The sequence below is a fragment of the Anser brachyrhynchus genome (assembly GCF_964034855.1).
Source record: "Anser brachyrhynchus genome assembly, chromosome: 20".
Lineage (NCBI taxonomy): Eukaryota > Metazoa > Chordata > Aves > Anseriformes > Anatidae > Anser > Anser brachyrhynchus.
In genome coordinates this window covers 9,110,970-9,127,264 of record NC_137713.1, presented here as the reverse complement: position 1 = coordinate 9,127,264, position 16,295 = coordinate 9,110,970, and the positions used below count along the sequence as shown (strand labels likewise).

Here is a 16,295-nt window from a genome sequence, read left to right as displayed (position 1 = left end):
CCTGCTAACGCGTCCACTGCAAGAACAACAAGGCCAGGTTTGCATGCCCCCAGCCCCATAACCTGGTCCAACCACTGCCCCATAACCACCGCCCCATTGAAACACCTCTCCCCATATCCACAGACCTTTTTTGCTACACCTGTTCGCAAAAGTCCCAAAATGAAGGTGATCGGGGGCCAGACAGCCCCCGGGCACAGTCTGGGGTACCCTGACCACGCACATGGTTTGCGCCTGCACCCCCACAGTGCCAGCAGCCCCCGCACCTGGGCCGGGAGGGGTCCCCCAAACCAAACCAGTCTGTTGGTTTTCTTTAACCCTTTCCAGCTGGATAATACTGGGAGGAACGGCTTCAGGCCACGAGACACCTCCTCCCCTGCGTTACTTTACCGACAGAAATCAGGGCACCTGCTGGAAAAGCTCCTCACGTACGCGCCGGCACAGAACCGAAAACATCCCCAGGCACCGCAGCCGGAGCGCCGCTGCCCCAGCTAATCCATGGCAAATCTCTCACCCGGTGCGGCTTCGTCCCGCTCCGCAAACAAGCGCAGAACAAACCCGAGGCTCCTGCGAGCAGCCGGGAGACGTTTCCGCAGCAGGAATTTAGCTTTTTCCTACGGAAATCAAAATCCGAGCGTTCCATTCTTCCGCTACCTTTCTTTTCTAAATCCCGATCTCGGCGGACGCACGACGAACAGGAAAATTATCGTGGGCTTCTGCACGGGGCAAAGAGAGAGACGGGAGCGAAGCGGCGGCTGGAAGTCGGGGCGCCCCCCCCGATAACGCCTCCATGTCACCGCAGCCAGGCAGGATCGCTCCCTCCAGCTCCGCCGCGCGTTTCAAGCATCCCCACGCAGCCAAGTTTCCACGCCGCAACCTCCCGACGGGCAGGCGCAGAAGCTCTAGCTTCGAGCAACTGCCTCTTCATTTATTAAAGAAGGGAAAAAAAAAAAAAAAGAAAAAAAAAAAAGACGAGAAGGAGGAGGGGGGGAAACCCAAAGCGTTAATCGGAGCGTCGCCGCCGTGGCAGGGAAGGGATGCTGCAAGCGCCGCGATGGGGAGCACCCGATGCTACAGCGGGGTGCCCAGGTCGCAGGGCCACGAGGGATGGGTGCTGCGGCGGTGCCGGGGCTCGGGTTGCATTTCCCAGAAGCGGGTGGCCTGCAGTAGCTAAAATTAGGAGGGGGCACCGGGAGCTCGCTCTGGTGCTGCACCGCTGCAGCTGCCGCCCACGAATAGTTCCTGCGGGGCGGCGCGAAACGAGAGCAAGCCTCGTTAGGAAGATGAGACGGGCCCGGGAGCCCCGGAGCCGTCGGGGCAGGGATTGGGGTTGCACCAGGGATTTGGGTTGCACATCAGTGCGATGCGAGCGGGAGCCGAAATCTGGCTGGTGGCGAGGAGGCGCGCACCGGTGCCGCGCATCGTCCCCCCAGCACCACGCACGGGGCTTTGCATCGGCAGCGACACGGGGCCAAAATCCAACATTTGGTGGCGGACACCCGGTGTTACGGGGGGCTCGTGCCCCACGCCGCTTCGCGGCACCCGGATTTTTAAACCTGGGTCCAACGCGGCACAGGGCGGCTGCGGCCGAGGCGCCCTGCGAGAAGCCAAGGGCGATGGGGAGCGGGGAGAGGATGGGATCCAGTTTCCAGACTCTGCTTTCTTGGTATGTAAGCTAACACTCGTGTTATTTAAAGCCGGAGTTTTAGCAGCGTTCAGCTACTGTTTGCGTGATCAGGATAAAAAATCGCAATCCTAATTCCTGGCCCCCCGGTGCCTATGGCAACTGGTATCCGTCTCCTTGGAAACTAATCTCGTGGTATTTGAACAATGTACCAAGGGCCTTTAATCTCCCAAACACTGTAAATCTTTATTCTAGCCTGCTCTCCTCCTACCCCGAGAGCCAACATAAAAAGCCTGTTGTTTTCCATGCGGTTACTGAGATCCAAACTCAGATTTTATATCACACAGCCACACGGATTTATTTTTTTCCCCCCCTTCCTTTTTTCCTCCTCATCAAAGGCAAATCCCGCGTGCGGGTGAAGGTGATGCCCCGTGCCTGGGGATGCAGAAACGAAACCCCAAAACCGAATCCCTCCCGACGAGGTCGCAGCCCCAGCACGTTTTCTGTTGCCCCATCCCACCCGCCGGCGACAAAACGCCGCGGCGCCTGCGCCCGGACACGAGCTGGGCTGCTTCAAGCCGGCGACGCACGAAATTGCAGCCGAAGCCTTCCCGTTGGGGCGATGAATTTGGCGAGGTCTGCACCTTGTCCAGCTCCTCGGGGCTCGGCCCCGTTCCCCTTTTCTACCAGGAGCAGCCCCGGCGCCCGTCCCCATCCCTTGTCCGCATCCCAGCCCGCGGCCGTGCCCGCAGCATGCTTGCTGCTCTTCCCGTGTAATTATCTCCACGCGAGGCGCGCTCGGGTAGAAGAGCCACTGCCTAATCTCATTACGGTTTAATTTTATCGCTGATATTTCAGCTCTCTGGTTATTGTTTCAGTAGCGAGTATTCCCCCTGTTACAGGACGTGCCGCTTGCCACCCTGTGCCTGGCTCCGCTCCGCATAAATAAGCTCAATAATAACTAAAGAAAGGGGCCTTCTGCGGGGATTAAAGGATGCTCGGGGCCCCGCAGCCCCCACACGCAACCGTCAGCGACACACAGGACATGGAAAAGCAATTTGGAGGCTGGGGGGTTAGCACCGACACATGGGAGCCCACTGCTCCTAAATCCTGCTCGGTCCTTTTTTCCACTTATTTAAGGGGAAGACCCACAGAGGAGCTGACAGAGGAGCCGCGGGCGATGCTGAGTGTGCGCATTGGGATGGGAGCCCCGCTTCCCACCCCAGCCCCAAAAACCACGGCCACACCAGCGATCCTGCCCTTACCTGGCGTTATCGGGGTGCTGCATCACCGCCGGCTCCGGGACACAAACAGCCCCGGGTGCCCGCGGCCCCCACCCAGCCCGGGCAGGAATCCAATTACCCTGCGCGTCCCATGCGGGCAGCAGGACCGGCCGGGGACGCATCCGGCTCCCCTACACCCCAACATCACGGGCAGGGCATCCCCGGGGGCCCTGGCGGCCGCAAAACCGCACGCCCCCGGGCCGGGACGTCCCCACCGGTGCCACCTGTCCCCGCGGAGATCCGCCGGTGGCTGATGGCACATCCCAGTTCCTCCAGCCGGCGCCCGGTGGGAGCCAGCCAGTCGGCTAAAAATTACTAGGGATGGGCAGACAGATGGACGGGGACAGGCAGACGCCCTGAGACGGCGATGACGCTGCTCCCAAATGATCGGCTCCCGGGCGATGCTGCTCCTCCCCGGGGCTACGAGGAAGCCTCGGAGGGAGCTGGGAGCCCAGCGAGGGCTGCCCCAGGCCGGAGGAGGCCAGGATGAGGCCCTAAAACGCAGCCGGGGCCTCTCCTGGATGCTTCCACGCGGAGTCACCACCAGGACAAGGTGACCTGGGCGCTGCCACCCAGCCCTGGGGGACGCGGCGGATGCGGACGCCGGCGTTTCTCCCACAAGCACCTCGCTCCCCACGAGGAGCTGTCCCCGCATTACCCCATGGCCGCATCACCTCGGGGGACGCTGTCCCCGAGCGCACTTCCAGCCGGTTCAGCTCACTCATCCTGCAGAGGAACCCCCCGTCCTTCCCACGGCGCCCGGACCGCCTTCAGGCCGGTTTAGCACGGCGAATCGGTGGCAGACGGGTCCCCCCGTGCCAAGAGGAGCGAGGAGGGACTCCAGAAAAAAAATTGCAAGAACTGACGAAAGGGGAAATGAAATCCCCCCCCTTGCCCAGCACGGGCTGGGGGTGCTGAGCATCACCCGAGCCCCGTCCCGAGCCCCAACGGAGCCCCAGCTCTGGCGGAAACACACGCAGCCCCTGCTAAATTCCAGATTAATTCTAATTTCCATTGTGTTATGAAACACATTATCTGTTGAAACTAAGTCAACAGTTGTTTGCATTTACGTGTAAACACAGCGAATATTAGGAACGGGGCCAGCATGATATTTGCATACGAAATGCAGCCTGCACTGCCCTCTCTCCCTGGCTTTTTTCCATCCCTGCAGTTAAAGATATGGGGATGCATGGAGATCGTGAAACCCAAGACCAGAGCGGACTGAGAAGCGCAAACCGCTCTTCTCTCTTCCTATTCTTATTTTTGTGCAGCAGGAGGAAAACATCCCTTTAAAACTACATAATGCACCGACACGCACACCCCTTAATCTTGTACCCAAAACTAAACCGCCTCAAATTCTCACTGATATGCATATCTTATCGAGCCTGCTTTGCATACTGTATAAATATTTATTTGCTTTTAATCCTGCAAAAAGCAAACCTGCCTTATGGCACATTTCTCTTCCAAGCAGCGCTGCGATGGTTTAATCGGGTTGCCAGCACCCAGAGAAGTGGAAACCGAAGCGGCGTCTCCGATTCGGAGCCCCCCGTGGGTGTGGGGATGACAAGGAAACGGTGCCGAGAGGCTCGGTTACCCAAATTCAGGCCAGCACCAAGCATGGATCCTCACCCCAAACCCCTGGTGCCCACACACCACAAAACTTGTAGAAACCGATAAAAAATAAGAGTATTTTCCCCATCCCCAGCATCCCTCTCTACAAGCAGGGCTCTCGGCTCACCTGCACTGACAGAGGGTATCTCCGGGCTATTCTGGGGTGAAACCCAGAGAAAAAAGGTCAACCTACATATAAACAAGCCCGAGCACATCTGCGTTAACCCGCGCCGGAGCCGTGACCGCCCGAACGCCAGCCGTACCTTAATTACCTCCCGCCGCAGATGGATGGCGAGCAGCGCCTTCGCCCGCATCCGTCCCTGCTCCGCGGCGATCAAAGCATTCAAATCGGGCTCTGCGCCGCCTAAGACTCTGAATTAATTTCTTAATCGGTTCCCCTTAAATGGGCGGCAAGCAATTAGGCAATCGGAGCAGCTGCCTCCGGAGCAGGGCGCTGGAGAGCCCTCGACCTGCCGCGCGCGGCGGGGAAGCGCGGAGCTGCCTTGTGCCGGGAAGGTAAATATTTAAAGAGGCTGTAGTTGGGCTGTGTGCTGCCATACCTCCTCCTCCGAAACGTCTCCAGCGCCTGCCCTCTGCCCCGCGCCCAGCCCGAGCCAGGAGGAGTCCAAAAAGCTCATTAGAAGGTTTATTTGCTTATTAGTAGCAAAATCCCGGCGTGCCATCATCACACCGGCACGTTAAGGTCTTTGGGGGACCCGAGAGCGGGGCTCTCCATCGCAACCAACCACGCAGGAACACGGGGACAAAGCCGGTCCAAACTACAGCCTAGGAACGAACACAAGCCGGCCACCCCAAGAACATTTCTCCCTGGGAACGGGGCTGTTGGGCCTTATTTTGCACCCCCTGCCCACCTCCTGACTTCCTCAGGAGAAGCAGCACACCGGGCTCACAGCTCCGAAGCGCGCCCTGACCCAAGGGCACGAAGCCCGCCCCGAGCTCCCGGCCTCGCCACACAGGAGCTGAGCTCCTATTTGAGACCCCAAGGAGCTGTGGGGTTTGCTGGGATGCTCACCCAGCTGAGACACGGCTCCTCTGGATACCGGTGCTACCTGGGCATCAGGCACCTGAGGCTTCAGAGCCCTTCCCGCACATCCTCGGAGCCTGCTCCACGCACCCCGGCTGACACGGAGCCGTGGGACGGGGACACCTCCAGGGCTTGTCCCAGCCCTCACCCCACAGCGGGAGGCAGAGGACTGGGGAGCTGCCATCGCCAGGGATTTCTCCCTCAGCCTCCTCCCATGCAAGGCAAAACTCTTCGAAGCGGCAGCTCAGCTCTCCCCGCTCTCCTTCCAGCTCCTCAAAATACCAAGGGCAATAAAGAGAGATTTAAGCAGAAAGCAAAATCAATACCGAGAAGGAACGTTCTGGGCTTAAACGCCTTGTAACAGCGCTGGCTAAAAGCAGGTTAGCGCAGGGGAAAAAAAAAAAAAAAAGGAAGAAAAAGAAAAACGAGAAAGAAAAACCCTTCAGAAGCCCGCAGCACATCAGTTGGAGAAGAGCTGCGTTTGCTGCAAGGCTTTGCACCGGCATCACTGCGAGGTTCCAGGTGGGGAGCGTGCAGGGGCTTGGCGCCCCCCGACCCGACCGCGACCGAATAATTGTGGGGAGGAAGAGGAGGAGGAAGAGGAGGGAGCTGCTGGCACCCACGTCTTGGCTCCCACCTCTGCGACACCACCATGCACTCAACCACCTCCGTTCCGCTTTGGGGGAAGGTTGGCCAGGGCAAGGAGGCTGGGGACAGACAGCCGCCCGTCCGTCCGTCTGTCCGGTGGTGCCGACGGGGAGCGTGTCCCGCCACCGCTCTCCACGCCCGCGGCCGGATCCCCGACGGCAGCGATTTCCCTTCCTGCTCGTCTGGTCCTGCAGCGCCCACGCCTCCGAAGGGCTCCGTCGGCCACCTGCCTGCCAGCCCCGGCAACCCGGAGCATCGTCGGCAGCGCCTCTCCCCAGCGGGGCCGGCCTGCGCGCTAACGTTAATTATCGGGTTTAAAAATGAGAAAGGATGCCTACGTGCTCCCGTGCATCAGCGGCAACGCGGTAAAATCCCGGCTGTGTTAAAAATAGTCCTGCGCCGGCAGCCGCCCACAGAAGCCCCTTCGTGCTCACGGCTCCATCCGACGGCTCCGTCGCACTGGGAGGTCGTCGAGCGCAAAAACACTCGTTTCACCCCCAAAAAATCAACTGGGAACCAAAAAAAATGTTTATGCTCAACAGCAGAAGCAATACCTACGATGCTAAGCAATACCTACGATGCTAGGGGAGGAAGAACTGGGGAATAAGAAAACGAAAGGGCGGCGCGCCCACAAAACCAGCAACTCGCTTTCAAGGAGCATCCCAGCACCGGGGTGTGTGAGGAGCGGAGGAAAGCGGCGGTGAAGTGGGGGAAACTTTTGCAGCACTGCTGCGGCGCCGGAGCCGGCTTTTATCACGGCGTGCCTGGCGCACGCAGCCATTGATGGGCTGTATTTATGCAGGTGTAATTCCCACGGAGATAAAGACCTTGTTTTTCAACAAGCGGCAGCATCATACATAAATTACAATAGCAAACATCGGAAAACAAAGACGTTTTCAAGAGCGCGCGTAATCCGCGGAGCAGCAGCTTGGGAAAACCCGAGGAGGGATGCAGGGAGCTCGCCCACAGCCCAGAACAATCCCCCGCTCGCCAGTCCCATCATAAGGGAAATAAATACCTTTGGGCAGGTGGGAAAAAGCCAACTAACGCCGCCCTTCGCTCTTTTCCACCCCTGGCTCCAGCAAAGCGGCGCTGGGCGCTGGACCCATCCGGAGCCGGGGGATGCACTGCACCAGTGCGGCCATCTCACGGGGCTCACGCGCTCCAGTTTTTGTAAAATAAAAGAAAATAAATAAATATAACCTGATGCTAATCCTAATGGTTTTAATAAATGTTTAATGTCTTGATAAAGGTCGCCCACCTCCTGCTCTAGCCACACATTCGTATTAATAGCACACGGGCTGCTTGGTTTTAGCCGTGTTGTTTGGCCGGGGTTTTGGGTCGGGCACGCTGCCGCACGGTGAGCGATGGCACGGGGCCAGCGTGGCCACCGGGCACCTGGCAAAACCTGCCCCAAACCCCTGCAGCAACACCCTGCTAATCCCTTGTTCCCACCCTTGTGGGGTTCTCAACGCAAACCATGCTCAGCTCCTCCATCCGAGCTTTGTTTGGGGTGCCTGAATCTTCCCGGTGAGATGGGGGCAAGAACACCCGGCTGGGAGTCAGGGCGCAGTGCCCCCCTTGCGGGCTGGGTGGCTGTAATTTCATCCGGGGGCTTTCTAGGCATTTGTCCCCAGAAAGACGAGATGAAATTACAGCACAGCAATGGCCCGAAAGGGTGCAGAGCGATTTATTCTCGGTGATCCTCCTCTAATGGTGCTAATTTATAACCTTGTCAGGAGGCGCACGCAGGCTCCGGGCACCCGTACAGCTCCCTGCCCCCCCGGCCTCCCGCGGGCTGAGCATCCCCAACCCCAACCCCAACCCCAACCAGGATGTTTATTTAAGGCCCCAAACCCCAAAGGCTCATTAAACAAGCAGAGTTCCTAACATATTTCGCCTCCGGAGGTTGCGGGAGGGCTTCCAGCGCCTGCGTGGGTGTCCCCCCCTCCCCAAACCCCTGTCGCTGCTCCCAGCCCTGAGTGGCCGCGATGCTGCCCCACGGGAGGAAGGACGACGGCGGAGGAAGAGCAGAGCTGCGTGTCCACAGCTCCCACGGATGTGGTGGCATCTCAGGGGCATCCCTGCAGACCAGGCTGTGCCCACCCCACCCCCAGAGCCCTGCACCCCCAGAGACGTCCCGGTGCACGAGCACGTCTCCTTACAGTAAAACCGGAGGCTCCGGCTCAGGAAGGCGGCACCAGCACCCCTGGTTTTTGGGGGACTCGCTGATGACCCTCAAGGGAGTCTCCCTCCACAAGCCCATCCTGCTCCTATGGCAATCAGTTGTCACAGTCTGATTTAACTGTCCCCAGGCCGGTGAAGGGGAAGGAAGTCATAAGGAAAAGCCCTTTCTCCACCCCATTTCCACCACAAGGTGCGCGGCCCCAGATAGGTGACACCTCTCCGGCCCCACCAGCAGCAGCTCACCGAGGAGCTCCACACAGCACTTCAGCAGATGGCGGGTTGTAACATCGTTATATTTACCTAACGAGACTGCTTTATCGTATTTCTTGAACAATAAAGAGCGAGACGGAAGCCAACCCCTGGGCTTCAGCAGCCCCGGTGCCGAAAAGAACAAGGCGAAACGAGGAGTGCCTGCAGGACTAAAACCCACCCCTCCGGAGCTCACATTTACACACTGATTTAGGCAACAGGAAAGCATGGGCAGCTCACAGGCACCAAAAAAGATCTGTGATTTGGCCTTTTGACCACGAGGCTCTGCAGCGTGGGGGAGCAGAGCCATGGCCACAGTTCAGAGCGCGGCCTAGGCTCGGGCCTGTGATGCGGTGGGCACACCGAAGGCCGCGATCCTCCACACGAGGGCAAAACAACCACCTCTAAATTCTTCTGGTCATCAGTTGAGAGAGGGAAAGCTCTGAGGTTTCTCTGCTTTTCCATTTATTTTTTTTTTTGTCAGGGAAGGAGGAAGCCAAGGGCTCCTCAACCACTTCTCTTTCAACCACACAACCCACGGCGCATCCCCTGCCCCAACCTGGCTGCACGCCTCCTCGTCTCATTTAAAGGGATTTCTCCCCCACAAATTACACCATGAAGCTCCTGATTATTACGGGGCAGGCACTGCCTTTCTCCTGGAAGTGTGTAAATCCCTCACGCGCCTCATGGGGGGGGAGGTTTGTTCTCCAGGAACATCAATGCTCCCCCCCAGCTAAGCAGGAAGCGCAGCACCTGGCAGCAACCAGACTGCGAGAAAGCACAAGACATATTCAAAAAAAAAAAAAAAAAAAAAGAGTTATGAAGCTTCCTTCCCACAGGATTTTCATCTCTGTCACCTTCAGACCGACCGAAGCTCCAGGACACCTTCCCACCCCCTGCAGCTGCCCTGCTCCCCCGGCTCCAGGAGCAGATCTCAGATCCCTGATGCTCAGCCCCAGCTGCTGGGGTGGCTCAGGTGAGCACCAAACCCCTGCAGACCCCATACAGGACACCATCCACGCAAGGGACATCCATCTGTGTCCCTTTCAAGCTTCTGGAGCAAACAGTAGAGGAGCTCCCGAGAGGCTCCGAGCCTCCACGTGTGGGTTTGCTCCCTCTGATATTGCAGGTTTGGAGGAGATGAAGATGGACGCACCTCATAATTCAAGGGAAAGGTGGAGATTAGCTTTGAGGAAGAAAGTCCTGGTGAAGGATGATTAGATTGCTGTGAATTTGCAAAGGCAGAGCAATAGTCTGTGCCGGTCTCCTATTCATCTATTTGAAGTTAATTCTCTTCTTAAAACAGCCATCACAGCACCGAGCAGAGACAAAGCCACAAAAGCCAGAAAATTCAAACAGAAGCTGTTTGGATATACAAATGTAAATCCCACCAAGGTGCAATCTGCTTTTAAGAAGGCAATTCTTGCACTGAGTGCTTTTCTTAATAACATTTACCCGAGGGGGAAAGCCTTCCTGATGCTGTAGGTAAGCCCCCTGGAAATCACCATCAAAGCGTCTGAAAAGCGACGATTGGCAGCAGATCGCGAGCCAAGACCGCTCCGGAAACACAAGACCCTATAAAGGTCTTCCCGCCTGCATTGCATGTAACACGGAACCTCCCCAGCTGATAAAGCTCCTCCGTGGGGTTGTCCCAGACCAGAGCCCCCCGCCAAGTCCCAGCACGCAGCCGGTGGGACCCAGCCTGGGGCCGTGGCTCCCGGTCGGACACGGCCGGTGGGGAGGTGGGACCTCGACCAGGCAGGGCTCCCAGCGCCGCTGAAAGCAAATTCGATCCATGGGGTCACGTTAAGCGATGCAGAAGGAAGCATTAAACCTGCAGCCTCGCCCAAAACAATAAGCAAAAAACCCCAAACCCACAATCTGTAAGGTCTGCTTGAATCACAGCCACTGCGCAGCCTGGAGTCTCCCACAGCTTCTGACCAGACCAAGGGCTCCTAACCTCTTTTTAAAGATGATGTCTCAAGAGACTGAAATAAAACACACAGTGGAAAGTGAAAGGCTGCACCTGGGCAGAGCAATTTCTCTGGGAAACCTTGCCCTGGTCTGCAACAACCGCTCACCTCCTGAGAAATGGTCCTGCCTTCTGCCTCAAGCCCTGCTGCTCTGATGAACCTCCAGGTGGGAAGATCCAGGAGATACCAGGAGACCCTTCCGTACAGCTTTCAGCTGGGAACTTGCCAATAAAGAAACTCTAGAAATACAAAATTTAGCTCCTGGTGGACATCTCCATCCTGGGAAGAGGCTCCCAGGAGGTCCTCTCCTTCCCGTCCTCAAGGGAAAGGCTTCTGGCGGTGCCACTCACACCTCGGTATCTGTGATGACCACCACCACCATGTCCATCACTACCGCTATGACCACCACCAGCTACAACCTACGCTCCAGCAGCAAACGGAGCAAATGTATCCTCTGCCACGGGGACGGCTGGCACCCAGTCCTGTGCCCACACCGCGGCTGGCAGGGAACGAGCCCGGGCCCCGTCGCCGTCCCTCCGCATTCCTCCACCGAGCCTGACCGCCAGGGTGCAGCCGATGAAATTCCCAGAGGAAGTACAGGGCATTGATAATTGCCTAAAAAAATCCCAGCTATTTCCTGTGGGAACAGCAGATGGGAATCCCCCATTAGCTCCAACAGCAGGAGATCACTCCAACCACTGTTATGGTCCGGGGTTTTGGGGTTTGGGTTTTTTTTTTCCCTTCGTTTCAGCCGAGCACCGCTCGATTGAGAGGTGGCGCCGTCCGTGCAGGTGCGGGTGCAGGACAGCCCAGCCTGTCCTCCGGGTGCTGGGAGATGGAAACAGCCTAAAAACGGGCCCTTCTTGCACCGTGTGAGGTCCTGCAAGTTGCCTCCCCGTGCCAGGCTGCCAGGACAGCGAGCAAGGGCAAGGCGTCCCTCACGCCGGGCTTGTAGGGCAAGTTGCTAAATACGTCCCCGAGCAGGTTCCTTCCCTCCTCTCCAGCTTCTCATTAGCAAACCCAAAGGCGCCGAGGACCTTCGCGCCTCTCCTCCCCGGCACGAGCGGCGCGGGAGAAGAGGCACAAACGTGGGGTTGCTTTCGGGATCAGACCCGGGAGCAGCACCAGGCTTGAAGCGAAGCGGCGATGCATGGGCAGAGATGCACGGTGGCACCCGGACCTGCCCAGGACAGCCCCGTGCCCCTTACCGGGGGGTTTCTCCCCCCACCCAAGACACAGACTGGGGGGTGTGGGAAGTGCCCGGCGTTCCCGGTGTCCCCTTTTCCCATGCTGGTTCCCGAAGGCCAGCACGAGCCCAGAAGGCGTGCCAGCCCCGCCGCAGCGCCAGCACCCCATGGACACATGAAACCCCTCCAGGAGGGCCAGCACGGGCGGGCAGCATGTCCCCAGGGGTGCGTGCCCTGTCTGGCACCTTCCTGGGCATCCCCTTGGGGCCGCAGCATCCAGTGGGACCCGGGTGGCCACTGAGGCAGCATCAGCAGGGAAGAAGGGAGAGGTGCAGGAGCAGGCGCGGTATCTCGGTGGCACAAACAGGCATGCAAGGGTTCTGTGCTCCGGCGTGGGACCCGGGGGACACACCGAGCTGCTCCGACACCCGCGGCAGCTGGAGAGCTCCAGCTGGACACGGGCAGCCCACGCATCGCCTCCTCGTTCAGGGATCGAGTGCTGCGGTGGTTTTCACAGAAGCACGGAATTCTCCCGGCTCGGATGGGTGATGGATCCTCCGGTGAGGATCTACGGAGCCGGGACCCCGCCGAACCGACGGCGCTCCCATCGCGGGGTCCTCCTCCGGCTGCAGCCCCTCTGCAGGACCGCAGGCGGGGGCTCCCAGCACGAGAGGCTCCGCACCGACATCCCCACCCGTCCGGAGCTCAACAAGGGTGCGACCGATCCCGAGCATCCCCGGCTTCACGGGGCGACCCTCGGCCGCGAACACCCGGGATTACCTGCGACGCACCGCCGGGTCCGGGGCTCGCTCCGGCGCGACGCAGTAATGGGATCGCTCCGATTTGAGGCTTATCCCGGATCAACCCGCTGCCACCAGCCCCGCGCGCTGGAAGGACAAGGGCAGCGGCTCCCCGGGGAGGAACTTTCTCCCCATCGCTCCGGTGGCTGTCCCCATCCCCGTCCCCATCCCCGTCCCCATCCCCGTCCCCATCCCCACGCACGGCAGGAGCCCGGCACGGCCCGGGGAGCCGCACAGGAGCTCTGGTCCCCAGCTCTGGCCCCTGGGTTGGCCCCTAGGTGTGTCCCCAGGTCTGGTCCCTCGGTGTGTCCCCGGGTCCGCCCTTAGGTCTGTCCCCACGTCGGGTCCCCCAGGTCTGGTCCCCAGGTCGGGTCCCAGGTTTGTCCCCAGGACCGTCCCCAGCTCTCTCCCCAGCTCCGCTCCCCCAGCTCCGTCCCCAGGCGCCGGGGCTCCCCCAGCCCACCCCCGCCGCCTTCCCACCCCCCTCCGCCCCCCCAAGCCCTCCCCAGCCGCCCCCCAAAATCGATCCCCGCCCCCCCGCCCCCCCCGACGCCCCCATCCCCATCACCCCCCAGCCCCCCTCAGGGGAGGGGCGGCCGGGGAAGGGCCCCAAACTTTCGCTCACCGCGCTCCGGCCTCCCCGGGCGGCTCCGGGCGGGGGCGGGCGGCGGGGCCGGGCCGGGCCGTGCCGAGCCGGGGCAGGGGCCGGGGCCGGGGCCGGGGCCGGGCCGGGGCAGAGCCGCCTCCCGCCGCCCGCCTCCCGCCGCCGCCTCCTCCCCTCGGGCGGGGCCGGGCCGGGCCGGGCCGGGCCGAGGCCGGGGCCGGGGCCGGGGCCGGGGCCGGGCCGGGGCCGGGCCGGGCCGGGGCGGGCAGGGCGCCCTGCTCGGGCGCGGAGAGCTCTTTGTTCTGTAATCCCAGTAAGAGTGCCAGCCATTCGCCCCGCCGCTAATCCCAGCCCCGCGCAACAGCAGCATCCATTGGCTGCCATTTACATACAGGATTAACCAGCCCGCAGACCGGCCGGGGGAGGGGACCCGAGCCGTGCCGAGCCGTGCCTGAGCCACCCGCCGGGCTGGGGATGGCGGGGGCGCGCTGGGTGGCTCTGCTCGGCTCGGCCCGGCTCGGCTCGGCTCGGCTCGGCTCGGCACCGGCCGTGCCCGCAGAGCGCTGCGGGGAGCCGCGGGCAGGGCGCGGGTGGCAGCGGGGCCGATCCCCGGGTGCCTGTCGCCACCTGTTGGTGCCGGCACGGCTCGGCACGGCACGGCACGGGTCAGCACGGCTCGGCACGGCTCGGCACGGCTCGGCACGGGTCGGCACGGCTCGGCACGGCTCGGCACGGCTCGGCACGGCTCGGCACGGCACGGCACGGCTCGGCACGGCACGGCACGGCTCGGCACGGCTCGGCACGGCTCGGCACGGCTCGGCACGGGTCGGCACGGCTCGGCACGGCTCGGCACGGCTCGGCACGGCACGGCACGGCTCGGCACGGCACGGCACGGCTCGGCACGGCACGGCACGGCTCGGCACGGGTCAGCTCACCAGGACCTCTGGCCCGGCCGCAAGAGGAGCGGGGCGGGTTTGGGTTCGGCAGCAGGCAACTGCAGTGCCCCCTTCCCGAGGTCCTCGCCGCCCGATGAGCAGGGGCAAATCACATTGTAAATGAAATAGAAATGATTGAAAAGGGCGTGAGGCCGGTTTGACTTGCGAAGTTTCAAAGCCGCTGACATCCCTACCCACCCCCCCCGAAGCACGTATCACGGAGCCGCTCCATTAGCTGCGTTTTGTGTTAAATAAGTGATGATTTATTACTGCTCCGGGGTCAAAAGGAGAAGAAGACACCGTAGGAGAAAACACTCGCTTTGGGTTTCCAAAGGAGCACGAACAGGGGGTTCAGCCCCCTTACCCCGGCTCCCTCCCCGTGGCACCGGGCCTGGCAAACCCGCTGCCCTCATCGACCCCTTGCGAGGGGCTGTGCATCACCCTGCACCCCCCCAAACATCCCAAATCCCAACAAAACCCCAGTGAGAATGAAGAATTTGATGGGACAGGGCTGCCTGGGACGGGATTTGTCCCGCTGGTGGCCGGAGCCAGGCAGACCTGCGTGCGTCGCGGTCCCAAAGATGCTCTGGGCGTCATCTGTCCCTGGGACCTAAATAACGTAAATGGCAAGCGGAACCACAAGCTCGCTTTTCTGAATAATTAAATGGAAGGTCTTACTCGGAAGAAAGAAATCAGGGCATCTTTTGGCTAATTATCTTTTAGCCAGACCGGGGGAACAAAAAAAAAAGAGCACACAAAATTAATTTAATTAGGTCACCCGGGCGCAGGAGCCAAACAACGGAGTCGCCTGCGGAGCAGCCGCACGGAGCTGCGAGGAGCTCCTCGCCGTGACTTTATCTCCCCCTGTCACCGCGGGGCTCTGCGGCATGCTGCCAGCCAAAATTTCGGGCACCTGACTGGGGAAACCTCCTGCTAAGGGAAAAAATAGGGTAAAAAAAACGTGTTTTGATGCGACGCCTGGGTGCGTTGTCCAGGGTTGTCCCCGCTCTGTATCTCTGCTACGCCCATGGCGATCCGCAGGTGTTTTGGGGAGCACTGGCTTGGTGCAGGGCTGTTTTGTTCCTCACGCCCTCTGTAATAAATCGTGTGTGTAAGGTGATGTCCGAGGGCTGCAGGTGCCTTCGTTGGCCAGTGGTTAACAAAGGCACCTCATCCAGTGTGGGGAGCTGGGGGGCGGCCTGTTCTCGCAGGTAACCAGTGATAGGACACGAGGGAATGGCTTAAAGTTGTGCCAGGGGAGGTTCAGGTTGGAAATGAGGAGACATTTCTGCTCAGGTAGAGCAGTCAGGCACTGGGACGGGTTGCCCGGGGACGTGGTGGAGTCACCGTGGCTGGACGTGGTGCTTGGGGACGTGGTTTAGTGGGTGATACTGGTGGTAGGGGCCAGTATGGTTGGCCCAGGTGATCTTGACGGTCTTTTCCAACCCTAGTGATTCTGGGCGTCTCTGATTCTATGATCCCCACGTGGGGCTGTGACGTGTTGGAGAGGCAGATGCCAAAACCATCCTGAAAACCAGGAGAAGCGGCCTGGGACTGCAGCGTGGGTGAGGGCTGCGAGCTCACCTGTAGGGCTCTGGCCCCGGGGGGACCACCTGGAGGCAGCCCAGATGTTCTCCAGATGTTCTGCAGATGGAGGCTCAGGGCTCTGAGCCCCCACCCTGTGCCACGGTGCCACCACCTCCCCCAGGGACATCACCCAAAGGGCTCCCGATGTGCCCGCGGGATGGAGGCGAAGGCTGGTGCATTCCTCTGCGGCGTTAACGTCCGTGAAAGTCTCTGAAGAAAAAAAAAAAAAAACACCACGAAAGGATGAAAGTGGGCAAGCCATTTCATTTGGGGGCTGAAACAATGAGTCTTACAAAAACATCCGACGAGGAGAATGCGGTTTGAGAGGGATGTTTTAATCTGATCTCGCAGAAGAAATAAAGAAATAAAACTTCCTTGTCGCAGTGCTGACAAAAGAAAAGGCAACATAGCCAGAAAACAATTATATCTGCATAAAGATTTTTTTTTTTTAATTTGTTAATTAGTGACTGCTGGGCATCACAAGAATCGTTATTTTCTCTGATATGCTGATTTATTCTGTCTCTCGGTGGAATTGGAGATCACAAAAAAAAATGCTGCTTCTTTA

The 16,295-nt window shown here is 59.9% G+C and overlaps 1 protein-coding gene across 8 annotated transcripts in view; it reads right to left on the bottom strand.

Moving 5' to 3' along the window:
- GTF2IRD1 (GTF2I repeat domain containing 1) overlaps positions 1-13,553 on the bottom strand; it is a 58,429-nt gene extending 44,876 nt beyond the window's left edge. For 4 of the 8 annotated variants that reach the window (XM_080562934.1, XM_080562936.1, XM_080562935.1 and 1 more), the window contains exon 1: positions 13,230-13,553. In XM_080562934.1, the coding sequence (XP_080419060.1) occupies positions 13,230-13,538 (309 nt within the window). In that variant the 5' untranslated portion in view covers positions 13,539-13,553. Of the gene's footprint in view, positions 1-651; positions 3,840-4,778; positions 7,159-12,584; positions 12,605-13,229 lie in introns of those variants that run through there. The other 4 variants (XM_080562940.1, XM_080562938.1, XM_080562939.1 and 1 more) reach the window with 4 other exon arrangements.
- Positions 13,554-16,295: the final 2,742 nt, after the last annotated feature.